The sequence below is a fragment of the Gymnoscopelus microlampas genome, assembly GCF_963454915.1.
Source record: "Gymnoscopelus microlampas genome assembly, chromosome: 14".
In the NCBI taxonomy this organism is placed as follows: Eukaryota; Metazoa; Chordata; class Actinopteri; order Myctophiformes; family Myctophidae; genus Gymnoscopelus; species Gymnoscopelus microlampas.
Window position 1 is genome coordinate 37,079,379 of NC_139951.1, and position 17,546 is coordinate 37,096,924.

General features: G+C 40.3%; 2 protein-coding genes across 5 annotated transcripts in view; one reads left to right on the forward strand and one right to left on the reverse strand.

Annotated features, from left to right (window-relative positions):
- The window catches only part of adamts14 (ADAM metallopeptidase with thrombospondin type 1 motif, 14), an 89,244-nt gene extending 81,507 nt beyond the window's left edge, over window positions 1–7,737 (forward strand). For 3 of the 4 annotated variants that reach the window (XM_084079447.1, XM_084079449.1, XM_084079448.1), the window contains exons 19-22: window positions 1,703–1,910; window positions 3,227–3,356; window positions 5,918–6,028; window positions 6,279–7,737. In XM_084079447.1, coding sequence (XP_083935573.1) covers window positions 1,703–1,910; window positions 3,227–3,356; window positions 5,918–6,028; window positions 6,279–6,922 — 1,093 coding nt within the window. In that variant the 3' untranslated portion in view covers window positions 6,923–7,737. Of the gene's footprint in view, window positions 1–1,702; window positions 1,911–3,226; window positions 3,357–5,917; window positions 6,029–6,278 lie in introns of those variants that run through there. The other variant, XM_084079450.1, reaches the window with a different exon arrangement.
- polr3a (polymerase (RNA) III (DNA directed) polypeptide A) overlaps window positions 1–17,546 on the reverse strand; it is a 380,370-nt gene that overhangs the window by 204,205 nt on the left and 158,619 nt on the right. The gene's annotated exons all lie outside the window — the stretch shown is intronic.

Genomic DNA, 17,546 nt, shown 5'->3' on the forward strand with positions numbered 1-17,546 from the left:
CCCTATCAAGAGTTAAAGATCTATAAGGGTCCATTTGGTTACCAACTCTCCATCATTTAGCTGGAACTCCCTCAGGGACCACTGGTGGTCCCCGGACCACTGGTTGAGAACCACTGCTATAGAGTGTTTGTTCAGTAACCGGAGTCTCCACGTCTCTCCAGCTCGTAATTACACAGAAATTGCATTTTCACGTCGGGATACCAATTGTATCCAATCAGGTTAGAGAAATGCAGATTAAACAAGTGAAATTGGAAGTGATGACACGAATAAATGAGCAGACAAAAAATTGGAACTGGAACACTATGAAAATTAAGCTGATAAATGGGTACTCTCTCCTGATTGGCTTACATTTTGTCACCTACCTGAAAATGTATTTAAGAGCTGGGGAGACGGGGAGACCTCTGTTACTGAGCAAACCCTCTATAGCAATGATTTCTATCACAATATAGAGCTTTAACCTTTCAACAAAAACCTTTTTGTTTTAGCCAAAGAATATCACGTACCCTACCTTTAATGTGCAGTAGTAATTATTGCATGTTTTTTCCACATGTCCGTTCTCTCAGGACTATACTGTAGATCAGGGCTATTCAACTAGCAGGGGGCCAAAATTGTAAAATGACTTGAAGTCGGGAACCGTGATAAGACTCTGACAACAAAAATGAACAATGTTCATGGTTAACCATTTGACCGTTTGTTGTGTGCTATAGGTCTGATAGGACACATCAATGGACATATTGTGTCCATTATGGTAACGTATTAGGGCCTGCTTCATCCTGCATTCATGCATTTTGATGTTTGATAGGATCATTTCTGTGCCAGTCCTTTATCGTGCACAGGCTTTGATTTTGAGACCGGGAACGCATCTGTGTGTCATTTTAAGATTTATTTGGCTATTTTTACAAAAATATTCGCTTAAAAAAAGTACATATTCAAAGCAAACATTATTTTCAAAGCAAACATTTTTAACTCTGTTACAACCTCTGGGGGTCCCTGGAACAAAATATTTTGAGATGGGGGTCCACGGCCAAAAACATATAATTTTGGGTGGTCCTTGACATGAAAAGGTTTTGGAACCACTGATATTATAGCAACATACGTTCAAAGATTTGAGATGTAAAAAATCGCTTTAAAAAACCTATATATTCAAAGATTTTTTTTTCACTATAAAAGACTGCTCATAGTGCGTCACTTGGTGCCGGAGAAGATGGAAGGTGGACAAAGTCCACTCAAAACTAAAACATACGTGCTACTGGATGCATGAGCTGGAGAGACGGGGAGAACCCTGTTACTGAAGAAACACTCTATGGCAATGATTATATGAGAATATAGTGCTATATAAGATAAGATAAAGCGCATCTCCCAACCATAGGGACTCCGAATCCCCCGTACACAAACAGCAGATCCAAAACAACAGGTGTTAGCTGGGGTGGTGGAGGGTTAGCAGCAATTTAGCAAGACGGCAAGACGGCAGCAATTTAGCAGCAGCAAGCAAGCAGGATGAGAAGTGCAAACTTCCATCTTAAATAGAGCGGTCTGAGAATTAAATGAGTGTGATTGGATGACTGGATGTGAACGTGGAGCCGAGGCGGTCCAATGGTTCGGCCGCCAACAGCTGCACTGAGTTCTCTGGCAGAACTTGCTCTGCGCATGGCTGTGCCAGGCGCGACGCTCATTGACTAACACTATACCTTTTCATGTTCAGCTGGGTGTTGGAGCAGTGGAGCCCGTGCAGTAAGACGTGTGGGAAGATGGGCTACCAGTCCAGGACGGTGCAGTGCATGCAGACCCTGCACAACGGCACCAACAGGGCGGTTCACACCAAGCACTGCACCGAGCCCCGGCCCGAGATGAGACGCACCTGCAACCACACAGCCTGCCCCGCCCAGTGGAGGACAGGGGCCTGGTCCCAGGTCAGTGATGTCATGTGACCCTCTTTCCATCTCCCACCACCACAGATAATATGCCCCAGATATGTGAGCATTGTAACTTGGGACTATAACGCATTCCTAAGTAACTACTTTTTGCAGTAGCTAGTAGAGTAACTAGTTACTCTTTCCAATTCAATAATGCCTTTGCAGTTACAAACATTTTAATGGTCTAGTTGCTCGTGACAACTTCAGCGGTTTAAAGGTTTACAATATTCACAGAATGTGTAAAATATTCAGGGAGTTACTTCACTGACCTACTGGCAGCATGTACAAGAAATGTGGTGCTGAGTGATCCAGTGGTTTGCATGATTATGCAAACCACCAGACAAACACACATGCAAAGTTGCACCGTATTTTAAATACATTAAGTGCCATTTAGTAGGCCTAAGCCGTCTCTGGCAGATATTTAAATATCTCACAGTTTCCATAGTACACACACACACACACACACACGCACACACGCACACACACGCGCGCACACACGCGCACACACGCACACACGCACACACGCACACATGCACACAGACACACTGTCACATTTATTTTCCTCACATTGTTTAATACCTATATTAAAATGTACTTAAAGGGGCTACACCATGAATTTCATTTTTTTTTAGGTTTTTAGTATTTTTTGGGCTCCCCAGTGTCTCTTGTACCCAAAAAAATATTTTTCTTTAACATTCAGTCATTCATGCTCATTTCATGGATTTCCTGAATGGGCGTGTCTGAACAGGCCATTTCAGAATGGCTGGGCAAGTGATGTCACTTGCCCAGATTTTGCATTGATGGTTGCCAGACAGAATTGCTCAGTAGCTCCCCCCTGCCCAATAGGACGTTTTGGTATTGCAGCTGAAATAGCTTGGAATGACAGACAGTCAGATTGTGAGAAAAAATATCTGGATGTTTTTTAGGCTTACAACCTGTTTAAAACGTATTAGGGGGCAATATTTATATAGATTTTTTTTTTTTTAATTCATGGTGTAGCCCCTTTAAGGGAGGACCGGCCGGTGGACCTCTCTGACATCACTCTGACTGAGACATAACCATAAACAAACCCCATACGCCCATATATAGGCAGGACCACGGCCCGCGTTGACCATGGCCACATCCAGAGTTGGGGAACTCTAGCCATGTAGTGGCCCCAGCCCCAACTCTAGATGTTAGGGCCGCGTACACATCTAGTATATTAAATTAACATGAAACCGCACACTGTACTGTCTTCTAGACTCACAAAATGATATATGTGGTGTGTGTTTTGTCGTGTGTGTGTGTGCGTGCGTGTGCGTGCGCGCGCTCAGTGCTCAGTGAGCTGTGGCGAGGGCATTCAACAGAGGCAGGTGGTCTGTAGGAGCAGTGACAACAGCATTGGCCAGTGTGAGGGCGACAAACCCAAAACCGTGCTCATCTGCAAACTAAGTCCATGTGCTGGTAAGTCCTGAATGACACAGACTGTTTGATTTAAAACGTTTAATTCATGTTTAATGTAAGTCCCTGAAGAACCCAGGTCTCACTGGGGTCCAGACCAGAACACTTTACAAAACACATTGATTGATTGATTGATTGATTGATTGATCGAATACTTTATTTGTCAGAAATGTAAACAGCACGAGGTACAGTTATACATTAAGGCTAAAAGGATAACACAAAAAAGTCCTGGGGACTTGTTTCTTTCTTTCTTCTTTCTTCCTTTTTTTGACCTGTGACCATGAGTTAATAATGCAACAGGAAAAAATGCAACAGAAAAAACAGGGTGTCAGCCAACTATGGTAGGAATTGCTTTTAGTCCAATAAGAAAAATGAACAAAGTGGTTTGTTTGTTTGTTAGGTGCTCTTTGTGGGGGAAAAAACAACATACATATGTAGTATATCGTCAGACAGCCACTTACTGCTGTGGTGGTCTCCTTCATGTCAAACACACACTCTTTCACTCTTATGAAGAGAAACAGAGCGAGTAAAGACGAAGGCCACTTTGCTGGAACGCGCAGTGGTGGAAAAAGTACTAAATTGCTTTACTTAAGTAAAAGTATCGATACTGCAAAGAAGAGAAACACTCTGCTACAAGTAAAAGTCTGGTAATCAAAATTGACTTGAGTAAAAGTACAAAAGTATTGGCATCAAATTATACTATACTATATAAGTACCAAAAGTAAAAGTACTCCTTATGCAGAATGTCCCATTTCACAAGGTATCATTATGTATAAAATTGTTTAAATTCTTTTGAAAATAGCAGATCTACAAGCTCAATGCGTCGCGAGATCGGCCAAAGTTTGCCAAAGTATATAAGTCTGAAGTGGTTTTGTAATAATGATCAAAATCTACAAAGTAGCTACAGTAGTAACTAGAGTTCTCAAATAATTATAGTGGAGTAAAAGTACAATATTTACCTTTGAGATGTAGTGGAGTAGAAGTAAAATCACCTAAAGATTACAGTACTTGAGTAAATGTACTTAGTTACTTTCCACCACTGGTAAAGAGTCGCTGATGAGACGAAGGCCACTTGGCTGGAGCAACTTTTATTTTCCTTTTTTGTCTACTCTTTCTCTCTTCATAAGAGTGTGCCTCGGACTGCCTTAGACATGCAACCGCACCAGTAAGTGGCCTGACTGACCTCCTCCGGCAATGTTATCTTTTAGTCCAGTTATATTGTCAGACCTTTTCCTTTCAAGGACCCTCGGATTGATATGCATTAGGCCACGGACCCCAATTTTGGTGCCATTTGTTCACTGTCTGAGTTACTGACCTGTGAGGGTCCATTTGGACAGCGCTTCAGTCCAATGCCAGTCACTGCGTCACTGGCATTGGGCTGACATTATATGAATCAAACCAACAAGAACTCGAGCTGCCTCAGCCTTGTAATGAACAGTGGTGGAAAAAGTACTCCATTTTTAAAACTTTTTAAGTAGACAGTACTCATTATGCGGAATGTCCCATTTCACAAAGTTTTTCAAATATATAAAATGCATTAAATTCTTTTGAAAATAGCTGATCTACAAGTAGTAGTTGTAGTTCGGCTATTTTCAAATGGCCGAAATGTATATAGTGGTTTTGTAATAATAATCAAAATCTAGAAGGTAACTAGTAACTAAATTTTTTAAATAATTGTAGTGGAGTAAAAGTACAATATTTGCTCTGAGAAGTAGTGGCGTAGAAATAAAAGTACTGAAAATTTGAAATACTCAAAATTGTACTTAAGTACAGAACCTGAGTACATGTACTTAGTTACTTTACACCACTGGTAATGAATACAGGCATCTGAATGTTACAAACTGGCCATGAAGGCCATTGCATTTCTCACACAAACTACTTAATGTATTGTATACAGTAAAATCCTTAGCTTTAACTCGGAAGAGTGTACAGATGGAACTAAATGGACCCGTTGGATTTTATCGCGTGCGGCCAATTTTCCGAAAACCCTCTCTCAGAGTTTACAGTAGCTGTACTCTTAACTTGGCCGTCATTATGTCTTTTCAGGCATGGAATTACCTACAGCATTATTTGCACAGGGCTGTAATTTTGTTAACCTTGTCAATCAAAAGGGTATTCAGGACGTAAATGGTACACGTCCTGCCTTTTTCATGGGCTAATGGTCTACGGTGGGTGCAATCAAATAGTTTGGAAGCTGCTGATGCAGTTTCTGACATAATTTGGGCCATTATGGACAATCAGGACACACCTGTTGCATATTTGCAGATACTGATGAAGTAAAAAATAAAAAATAAAAAGGCAAATAATGGCCAATATATTGTTTTGGCTGGACTCTAGTAGCAATAGGTTTTCGTGGGTTTCCTTAGGTCTCAGCGGTTCTCAAAGGACCCCTCATGGTTCCTTGAGGGGGTTCCAAAAGTACCCTTACAGGTCTGTAACTCTGAGAGTGTACACATGTGTTCACTCTGAAGTTATAGGGGTAATTAAAACGTTAGAGAACAAATGGCACACTTTGGGATATTATACTAGGTTTGACGTTTGGGCCTCTGTCTGCATGCTTACAGGCCGGTCGTCGGTGTCTCCCCTCACCAATGAAATGGCAGAGAATTCCACGTTGAAGGACGAAGGTGTGCCCCAGAGAGTCGCTGAAAACCCTTTCCATAAAATCTCTTCCAGTAAGTCAACACACCATTCTATGTGGGGAAACTGATGTCAAAGTCTATAGATGCTCATTTTGAAAATAGAGTGCACCAAATGTTGTTACAGACAATTGTAGCGGGTGTAGATTCACAGATCAGTCTCTGAATGCGTCACATACTCATCTAGAGACCAGTGGTCTGTGCTTAGTGCACAAATGTGCAATATTGGTAGAGACAATAAGAATGGTATTTTTAAGAGTTTGTAACACTCCGCTCTTGTCTCCAGATGAGCCATGTCTGGGAGACAAATCAATTTTCTGTCAGATGGAGGTCCTCGCTCGCTACTGCTCCATCCCCGGGTACAACAAGCTGTGCTGTGAGTCTTGCAACAAGAAGGAGGGCGACACCACGCTCGACCCCGACCTCCACACGGAACCCGACACCACCTCCACTCAGTACAACCCCACTGCCTCACCCGCCTCACCCCCCTCGCTGCCCTCCACCACCACCCAGAGCCCGCCACAAACCACTAAGGCCGCGGGCAGGCGGCTTCGCTCCACCGCCCAGGGGCTGACCACCGCCGCCGCCGCCGCTTCTGCTGTCACCCAACAACGCCAGAGCTCCGCCGAAGCTTCGCCATCATCCACGGGTGCGGTCGTCGCGCAGCCCCAGGGCCCCGCCGGTGACTCCTTCTCCTCCTCCCCCTCCGTGGCGGGAGGAGTCGGGAGGGGACGCCACTCGGACCCGGGGACTCTCCTCCTACCTCCAGGGCCCCCGCGGCCCACAGCAGACTCCACCAGCGGAGGTGCATCTAAAGAGCACAGTCCTCCGAACAGCACTTTAGGCCCAGCCGCTGGCAGGTCAAAAAGGGACGCTTTAGGATCCGAGAGGGACTCGACTCACAACAGAAGCCTGCCTGTCCCGACATGAACGAACGCTGATTCATCCTGTGAACGTGCTGCTCAGCAATACAGCTTCTGCAGGGTTCGATTTGCTGTGGGGGGGGGGGGGGTCATTCTTTTTTTTTTTATGGCCGGTGGGGATATGTTTTATCCCTGCCTCTGGTCAGACTGTATTCAATGCATGCATTTCTTTTAGGGAAATGTAGACTGATACGTTTGATATATTTATGTTTGATAATATCACAATTTGACAATTACATTTTTATTTTCTCCAAAGAATTTGAAAATGGCTGATCTACTACAAGCTTGAGGTTTGTAGATCTGCTATTTAACTATTTGTTGTACGGTGAATTATTCGTATAGAGGGCTTATACGTGGTCAAGAAAATCTCTCTCCCCCACTCTGTGTTTTTTTTTTCTTTTACAAATCGAACCCTGGAGCTCCATGTGTGTGACAGCTCATCCTCCTTTTGCAGCATCTGATGGACTTACACTATTGCTGCAAGAATAACGAAAAGTTTGAAGATTTTTTTATTTTATTTTTTACTTTTTTTTGCCCCCATGCCAGTGGACTTAAACCAGTGATGGTTACCTCAGCAAAACTGCAGAGTGAGCTCTGTGCACTTTGCACTGCGTTGCTCTGCTCCTTTCTGCTTCACATATGAAATGGAAGAAAAATAAAACAACAACAACAACAAAAAAGAAGGTGCTGTAAAACTAAAATGACTACGAGAACATGTTCAAATAAATGTGACGACTGCATTTCTACCATGTATGTTTTGATGTGTGTACAGTTGTGTAAGCCTGTTGTTCCAAGTGCATTAGAACTACTATTGATTTTATATTGTGAACCTATTGTGGTGTCATGGACATTAACCCATTAAGACCTGGAACGCATCTGTGTCACTTAAGATTTCTTTGGCTATTCAAAAATAGCAGATATACAAGCTCATAGCGCAGCACCGAGTGCCGCGCTACGAGCTTGTAGATCTGCTATTTTTGAAAAATCTTTTTTTTTTTTTTTTTTTTTAAACTGTTAGGATTTAGAAAACATTTTTAAGAATCGCCTCAGGTCTTAATGGGTTAAAAACCGGGATTCCCAACCTGTGGGCCAGGGCCCACTAGGGGGGGGGGGGGGTGTGAGGATATCGCAAGTGGGCCCCCCGATAATTGGTATAACACTACGATTTTAATTATCATATTTAAAAAATCATAGTGTTTTTTTTTTTTTTTTTTAAGGGATAGTTCACCCAAAAAAAATCAGCCCATGGAGGCTTGAATTCATGGATTTCTTTTATTCCTAAGCCAATAATTTGATAACCAGCGGACCGGCAGGCAGCGGTTCCGGTAGGAGACACAAAGGAGGAATTGTGTGTCTCCTACCGGAACCGCTGCCGGTCATCAAATTATTGGCTTAGGAATGCAACAAAAACAAAAAAATATCCATGAATTCAAGTCTCCATGGGGTGACTAATCGATTGGAAAAAAAGTCATTTTGGGGGTGAACTATCCCTTTAAAACTCTGTGATACCGATAGATGAGAACTTAAAAGTCGGAAAACACAATCGAATGATTGATCATTAAGATAAATATCCTCGGAAAATGCACGTTGGCCCACCCATCTCACCTTAAGTGGTCTGACCACTTAAGTGAGATGGGTGGGCCACAAACACGATTTCAAGATTTTCAAGTGGGCCCTGATCCAGAAAAGGTTGGGAACCCCCCTGCGCTAAAACACATTTTAGGGGAGGAGTGTCGCACAGTTGAGCGAACAGCAAAATCCAGAGTGTTAATTTAACCCATTAAAACCGGGAAAGCATCTCTGTCATTTTAGATTTTAGCTATATATATATTGTTTTATACATTATTTTATACTTTGGCTATTCAAAAATAGCAGATCTACAAAGCTCATAGCGCGTCACTTCGTGCCATGCTATGAGCTTGAAGATCTGCTATTTTTGAGAAATCGTGAAAATGTGTGCAAATCTTTGAATATATATTTGAAAGCGATTTTTTTTTACTCAAATCTTTGCTTCTGGGGAGGTCCCTGGAACAAAGTATCTTGAGATGGGTGTCGGCAGCCAAATACATATAATTTTGGGGGGTCCTTGACATGACAAAGTTTGAGCACCACTGATAGTATATAGCAACAACAAAGATTTTTCAGAAAACTTTTGACATTTGTAGAATCGGCCTCAGGTCTTAATGGGTTAACTCTGACAGTGTGAAAACAAAAATTAACTTCTTTTCTTTTTTTTTGACAGTGTGGGGTCGTTAAACATTGCTCCTAGCAGACAATAGAACTTCGTCTCGGTGCTTCCCAAATCCCGTCTGTTTGCAAGCCAACCCCACTGAACACAGTACAATTCCCAGTATTATTTGAACTCTGAAAGTGTATACATTTATACCCAAATGGACCATTTGGATACCTTTTGTGCACTTTTGTACATTTGTACACGAGTCACAACTTGAAAAATGAACACTGAGGATTTGACTGTGCAGCATTGCCCTTTTGCCAGTGTGGAAGTCAGTCGGATATGCTTTAAAACTAAAAAAAAAAGAAGACAAAAAAAAAGAAAGAAAACTCATTATGGTATTTTTTTTGTTACTGATATATTTTTCAAATAATATTGTATATAATGTAAATTTTGCCAAGTTATGATAAAGAAATTGAGAACCAACAACATAATGGAAAGTATTTTGCAATTGAGAAAAACAGACAATGTTGTAAGTCTACAGAATGTGGTTAGACCAGTGTCATACTGTGCAAGTTGGTATTACACCATTCCTGTATTGCAGTTCATAACATCATTGTGTATTGTATAGTTCTTGTATATACGTACATGAATGAAAGCTTTAAATGTTAATATTTATTGAATTTTTAAATGGTATGGAGACAAAAGTAAAAAAAAAAATACGTTTGAAGATATATTGAGATGTTTTGTTTTTATTTCAACCTTTTTAACGGTCTATAATTTAATAATGTACTTAGAGGTATTAAAAGTTTTTGGGGGAACAATTTTTTTTTCGTTTCGGTAGTGACACCATTGTGTCACTACCGAAACGGGAAAAAAATTACTAAGTCCAGAGCTCGATGAATGTTAGGGACCAAAAAAAAATCACTACCAATCAACTTTAAATTGCCTGAAACGTACTCCTAACAGGTTTTTGGGGGAACAATTTTTTTTTCGTTTCGGTAGTGACACTATTGTGTCACTACCGAAACGGAAAAAAAATTACTAAGTCCAGAGCTCGATGAATGTTAGGGACCAAAACAAAAGTCACTACCAATCAACTTTAAATGGCCTGAAACGTACTCCTAACAGGTTTTTGGGGGAACATTAATTTTTTCGTTTCGGTAGTGACACCATTGTGTCACTACCGAAACGGGAAAAAACTTACTAAGTCCAGAGCTCGATGAATGTTAGGGACCAAAAAAAAAGTCACTACCAATCAACTTTAAATTGCCTGAAACGTATTCCTAACAGGTTTTTGGCGGAACAATTTTTTTTTCGTTTCGGTAGTGACACCATTGTGTCACTACCGAAACAGAAAAAAAATGACTAAGTCCAGAGCTCGATGAATGTTAGGGACCAAAAAAAAAGTCACTACCAATCAACTTTAAATTGCCTGAAACGTACTCCTAACAGGTTTTTGGGGGAACATTTTTTTTTTCGTTTCGGTAGTGACACCATTGTGTCACTACCGAAACGGAAAAAAAATTACTAAGTCCAGAGCTCGATGAATGTTAGGGACCAAAAAAAAAGTCACTACCAATCAACTTTAAATGGCCTGAAACGTACTCCTAACAGGTTTTTGGGGGAACAATTTTTTTTTCGTTTCGGTAGTGACACCATTGTGTCACTACCGAAACGGAAAAAAAATTACTAAGTCCAGAGCTCGATGAATGTTAGGGACCAAAAAAAAAGTCACTACCAATCAACTTTAAATTGCCTGAAACGTATTCCTAACAGGTTTTTGGCGGAACAATTTTTTTTTCGTTTCGGTAGTGACACCATTGTGTCACTACCGAAACGGAAAAAAAATTACTAAGTCCAGAGCTCGATGAATGTTAGGGACCAAAAAAAAGTCACTACCAATCAACTTTAAATTGCCTGAAACGTACTCCTAACAGGTTTTTGGCGGAACAATTTTTTTTTCGTTTCGGTAGTGACACCATTGTGTCACTACCGAAACGGAAAAAAAATTACTAAGTCCAGAGCTCGATGAATGTTAGGGACCAAAAAAAAAGTCACTACAAATCAACTTTAAATTGCCTGAAAAGTACTCCTAACAGGTTTTTGGGGGAACACATTTTTTTTCGTTTCGGTAGTGACACCATTGTGTCACTACCGAAACGGAAAAAAAATTACTAAGTCCAGAGCTCGAAGAATGTTAGGGACCAAAAAAAAAGTCACTACCAATCAACTTTAAATTGCCTGAAAAGTACTCCTAACAGGTTTTTGGGGGAACACATTTTTTTTCGTTTCGGTAGTGACACCATTGTGTCACTACCGAAACGGAAAAAAAATTACTAAGTCCAGAGCTCGAAGAATGTTAGGGACCAAACAAAAAGTCACTACCAATCAACTTTAAATTGCCTGAAACGTACTCCTAACAGGTTTTTGGGGGAACAATTTTTTTTTCGTTTCGGTAGTGACACTATTGTGTCAGTACCGAAACGGAAAAAAAATTACTAAGTCCAGAGCTCGATGAATGTTAGGGACCAAACAAAAAGTCACTACCAATCAACTTTAAATTGCCTGAAACGTACTCCTAACAGGTTTTTGGGGGAACAATTTTTTTTCCCTTTCGGTAGTGACACCATTGTGTACCGAAACGGAAAAAAAATTACTAAGTCCAGAGCTCGATGAATGTTAGGGACCAAAAAAAAAGTCACTACCAATCAACTTTAAATTGCCTGAAACGTACTCCTAACAGGTTTTTGGCGGAACACTTTTTTTTTCGTTTCGGTAGTGACACCATTGTGTCACTACCGAAACGGAAAAAAAATTACTAAGTCCAGAGCTCGATGAATGTTAGGGACCAAACAAAAAGTCACTACCAATCAACTTTAAATTGCCTGAAACGTTCTCCTAACAGGTCTTTGGGGGAACAATTTTTTTTCCGTTTCGGTAGTGACACCATTGTGTCACTACCGAAAAATGCTGGTGACGAAAAAATGCTGGTGACAAAAAAATGCTGGTGACGAAAAATGACAAAGAATGCTGGTGACGAAAAAAATACTGGTGACGAAAAATGCTGGTGACGAAAAATGACGAAAAATGCTGGTGACGAAAAAATGCTGGTGACGAAAAATGACGAAAAATGCTGGTGACGAAGAAATGCTGGTGACGAAAAAATGCTGGTGACGAAAAATGACGAAAAAATGCTGGTGACGAAAAATGACAAAAAATGCTGGTGACGAAAAAATGCTGGTGACGAAAAAATGCTGGTGACGAAAAATTACGAAAAAATGCTGGTGACGAAAAATGACCAAAAATGCTGGTGACGAAAAACGACGAAAAATGCTGGTGACGAAAAAATGCTGGTGACGAAAAAATGCTGGTGACGAAAAATGACAAAAAATGCTAGTGACGAAAAAATGCTGGTGACGAAAAATGACAAAAAATGCTGGTGACGAAAAAATGCTGGTGACGAAAAATGACAAAAAATGCTGGTGACGAAAAAATGCTGGTGACGAAAAATGACGAAAAATGCTGGTGACGAAAAAATGCTGGTGACGAAAAATGACAAAAAATGCTGGTGACGAAAAAATGCTGGTGACGAAAAATGACAAAAAAATGCTGGTGACGAAAAATGACGAAAAATGCTGGTGACGAAAAAATGCTGGTGACGAAAAATGACGAAAAATGCTGGTGACGAAAAAATGCTGGTGACGAAAAATGCTGGTGACGAAAAATGACGAAAAATGCTGGTGACGAAAAAAATGCTGGTGACGAAAAATGACGAAAAATGCTGGTGACGAAAAAATGCTGGTGACGAAAAATGACGAAAAATGCTGGTGACGAAAAAATGCTGGTGACGAAAAATGACGAAAAATGCTGGTGACGAAAAATGACGAAAAATGCTGGTGACGAAAAAATGCTGGTGACGAAAAATGACGAAAAATGCTGGTGACGAAAAAATGCTGGTGACGAAAAATGACAAAAAATGCTGGTGACGAAAAAATGCTGGTGACGAAAAATGTCCAGAGCTCGATGAATGTTAGGGACCAAACAAAAAGTCACTACCAATCAACTTTAAATTGCCTGAAACGTACTCCTAACAGGTTTTTGGGGGAACAATTTTTTTTCCGTTTCGGTAGTGACACCATTGTGTCACTACCGAAAAATGCTGGTGACGAAAAAATGCTGGTGACGAAAAATGACAAAAAATGCTGGTGACGAAAAAAATACTGGTGACGAAAAATGCTGGTGACGAAAAATGACGAAAAATTCCGGTGACGAAAAAATGCTGGTGACGAAAAAATGTTGGTGACGAAAAATGACGAAAAATGCTGGTGACGAAGAAAATGCTGGTGACGAAAAAATGCTGGTGACGAAAAATGACGAAAAAATGCTGGTGACGAAAAATGACAAAAAATGCTGGTGACGAAAAAATGCTGGTGACGAAAAATTACGAAAAAATGCTGGTGACGAAAAATGACAAAAAATGCTGGTGACGAAAAATGACGAAAAATGCTGGTGACGAAAAAATGCTGGTGACGAAAAATGACAAAAAATGCTGGTTACGAAAAAATGCTGGTGACGAAAAATGACAAAAAATGCTGGTGACGAAAAAATGCTGGTGACGAAAAATGACGAAAAATGCTGGTGACGAAAAAATGCTGGTGACGAAAAATGACGAAAAATGCTGGTGACGAAAAATGACGAAAAATGCTGGTGACGAAAAATGCTGGTGACGAAAAAAATGCTGGTGACGAAAAAATGCTGGTGACGAAAAATGACGAAAAATGCTGTTGACGAAAAATGACGAAAAATGCTGGTCACGAAAAAATGCTGGTGACGAAAAATGACGAAAAAATGCTGGTGACGAAAAATGAAAAAAAATGCTGGTGACGAAAAATGAGGAAAAATGCTTGTGACGAAAAAATGCTGGTGACGAAAAATGACAAAAAATGCTGGTGACGAAAAAATGCTGGTGACGAAAAATGACGAAAAATGCTGGTGACGAAAAATGACGAAAAATGCTGGTGACGAAAAAATGCTGGTGACGAAAAATGACGAAAAATGCTGGTGACGAAGAAATGCTGGTGACGAAAAAATGCTGGTGACGAAAAATGACGAAAAAATGCTGGTGACGAAAAATGACAAAAAATGCTGGTGACGAAAAAATGCTGGTGACGAAAAAATGCTGGTGACGAAAAATTACGAAAAAATGCTGGTGACGAAAAATGACAAAAAATGCTGGTGACGAAAAACGACGAAAAATGCTGGTGACGAAAAAATGCTGGTGACGAAAAAATGCTGGTGACGAAAAAATGCTGGTGACGAAAAATGACAAAAAATGCTGGTGACGAAAAAATGCTGGTGACGAAAAATGACAAAAAATGCTGGTGACGAAAAAATGCTGGTGACGAAAAATGACGAAAAATGCTGGTGACGAAAAATGACGAAAAATGCTGGTGACGAAAAAATGCTGGTGACGAAAAATGACGAAAAATGCTGGTGACGAAAAAATGCTGGTGACGAAAAATGACAAAAAATGCTGGTGACGAAAAAATGCTGGTGACGAAAAATGTCCAGAGCTCGATGAATGTTAGGGACCAAACAAAAAGTCACTACCAATCAACTTTAAATTGCCTGAAACGTACTCCTAACAGGTTTTTGGGGGAACAATTTTTTTTCCGTTTCGGTAGTGACACCATTGTGTCACTACCGAAAAATGCTGGTGACGAAAAAATGCTGGTGACGAAAAATGACAAAAAATGCTGGTGACGAAAAAAATACTGGTGACGAAAAATGCTGGTGACGAAAAATGACGAAAAATTCCGGTGACGAAAAAATGCTGGTGACGAAAAATGACGAAAAATGCTGGTGACGAAGAAAATGCTGGTGACGAAAAAATGCTGGTGACGAAAAATGACGAAAAAATGCTGGTGACGAAAAATGACAAAAAATGCTGGTGACGAAAAAATGCTGGTGACGAAAAATTACGAAAAATGCTGTTGACGAAAAATGACGAAAAATGCTGGTCACGAAAAAATGCTGGTGACGAAAAATGACGAAAAAATGCTGGTGACGAAAAATGACAAAAAATGCTGGTGACGAGAAATGAGGAAAAATGCTTGTGACGAAAAAATGCTGGTGACGAAAAATGACAAAAAATGCTGGTGACGAAAAAATGCCGGTGACGAAAAATGACGAAAAATGCTGGTGACGAAAAAATGCTGGTGACGAAAAATGACGAAAAATGCTGGTGACGAAAAAATGCTGGTGACGAAAAATGCTGGTGACGAAAAAATGCTGGTGACGAAAAATGACGAAAAATGCTGGTGACGAAAAAAATGCTGGTGATGAAAAAAAATGTGACACCATTGTGTCACTACCGAAACGGAAAAAAAATTACTAAGTCCAGAGCTCGATGAATGTTAGGGACCAAAAAAAAAGTTACTACCAATCAACTTTAAATTGCCTGAAACGTACTCCTAACAGGTTTTTGGCGGAACATTTTTTTTTTCGTTTCGGTAGTGACACCATTGTGTCACTACCGAAACGGAAAAAATTTTACTAAGTCCAGAGCTCGATGAATGTTAGGGACCAAACAAAAAGTCACTACCAATCAACTTTAAATTGCCTGAAACGTACTCCTAACAGGTTTTTGGGGGAACATTTTTTTTTTCGTTTCGGTGGTGACACCATTGTGTCACCACCGAAACGGAAAAAAAATTACTAAGTCCAGAGCTCGATGAATGTTAGGGACCAAAAAAAAAGTCACTACCAATCAACTTTAAATTGCCTGAAAAGTACTCCTAACAGGTTTTTGGGGGAACATTTTTTTTTTTCGTTTCGGTAGTGACACCATCGTGTCAGTACCGAAACGGAAAAAAAATTACTAAGTCCAGAGCTCGATGAATGTTAGGGACCAAAAAAAAAGTCACTACCAATCAACTTTAAATTGCCTGAAACGTACTCCTAACAGGTTTTTGGGGGAACGATTTTTTTTTCGTTTCGGTAGTGACACCATTGTGTCACTACCGAAACGGAAAAAAAATTACTAAGTCCAGAGCTCGATGAATGTTAGGGACCAAAAAAAAAGTCACTACCAATCAACTTTAAATGGCCTGAAACGTACTCCTAACAGGTTTTTGGGGGAACATTTTTTTTCTTCGTTTCGGTAGTGACACCATTGTGTCACTACCGAAACGGAAAAAAAATTACTAAGTCCAGAGCTCGATGAATGTTAGGGACCAAAAAAAAAGTCACTACCAATCAACTTTAAATTGCCTGAAACGTACTCCTAACAGGTTTTTTGGGGAAAAACATTTTTTTTCGTTTCGGTAGTGACACCACTGTGTCACTACCGAAACGGAAAAAAAAATACTAAGTCCAGAGCTCGATGAATGTTAGGGACCAAAAAAAAAGTCACTACCAATCAACTTTAAATTGCCTGAAACGTACTCCTAACAGGTTTTTGGGGGAACAATTTTGGCCTCCACACTTAGTGATTTTTTCGGATTTAACTTTCGTTTCAGTAGTGACAAACTTTCGTTTCGGTAGTGACACAATGGTGAAAAAATAAATTTACTAAGTCCAGAGCTCAATGAATGTTAGGGACCAAAAAAAGTCACTACAAAGTACTACCAATCAACTCTAAATTGCCTGAAACGTACTCCTAACAGGTTTTTGGGGCGACGATTTTGGCCTCCACACTTAGTGATTTTTTCGGATTTAACTTTCGTTTCGGTGGTGACCAACTTTCGTTTCGGTAGTTTGATTACAAAATGTAAGTTGTGTAAAAAATAATCTGACTATACTAAGTTGTTATTTGTTTGTTTAAGTCAGGCTAAGTTTACAAAATGTACTAAAGTACAGTGAACGTCTGTGCGGTTTGTCTTCATCACTGAAAATAACGTACATGTAAACTGATATAAAACTGCTGTCATGTGCAGTTGGGGTGAAGAAACACAACCATTTCACTCCTAATAATACCTATTTGATTTGACATCCTGACTTGCTGCTGTAGCTGAGGCTTGAACCTGTTACCTGCGGCTCACTAGTCAGTGACTCTATACATTCACCTACAGCTGTTTCCTTGGAATCTGTGGTTCTGAAACGTTTTGTTGTCAACCCCCCAAATTGACATGTATTTGGGCAGTGGACCCCAATGTGAAAAGATGTAGTGTCAGGGCCCCCCATGAAAAAGATTTATATTTATGCTGTAACACATTTTTTTTAAAGTTATTTGTCTTGTTTGTTGTTCAAGTCAAAGCACCAGGAAGGCTGTACTTGTCAGCCATCTGTTAGCTCAATGGGTTGAGACGCAGTATTCATGATCCAGAGGCCATGAGTTCAAATCCCATTGATGTCTTTCCTATGATTCTTTCCTTTGCAGACTGGCTTCCAGAAGATCAACTGAAAACTACCAGGAAGGCTATATTTGTCATCCAACTGTTAGCTCAATGGGTTG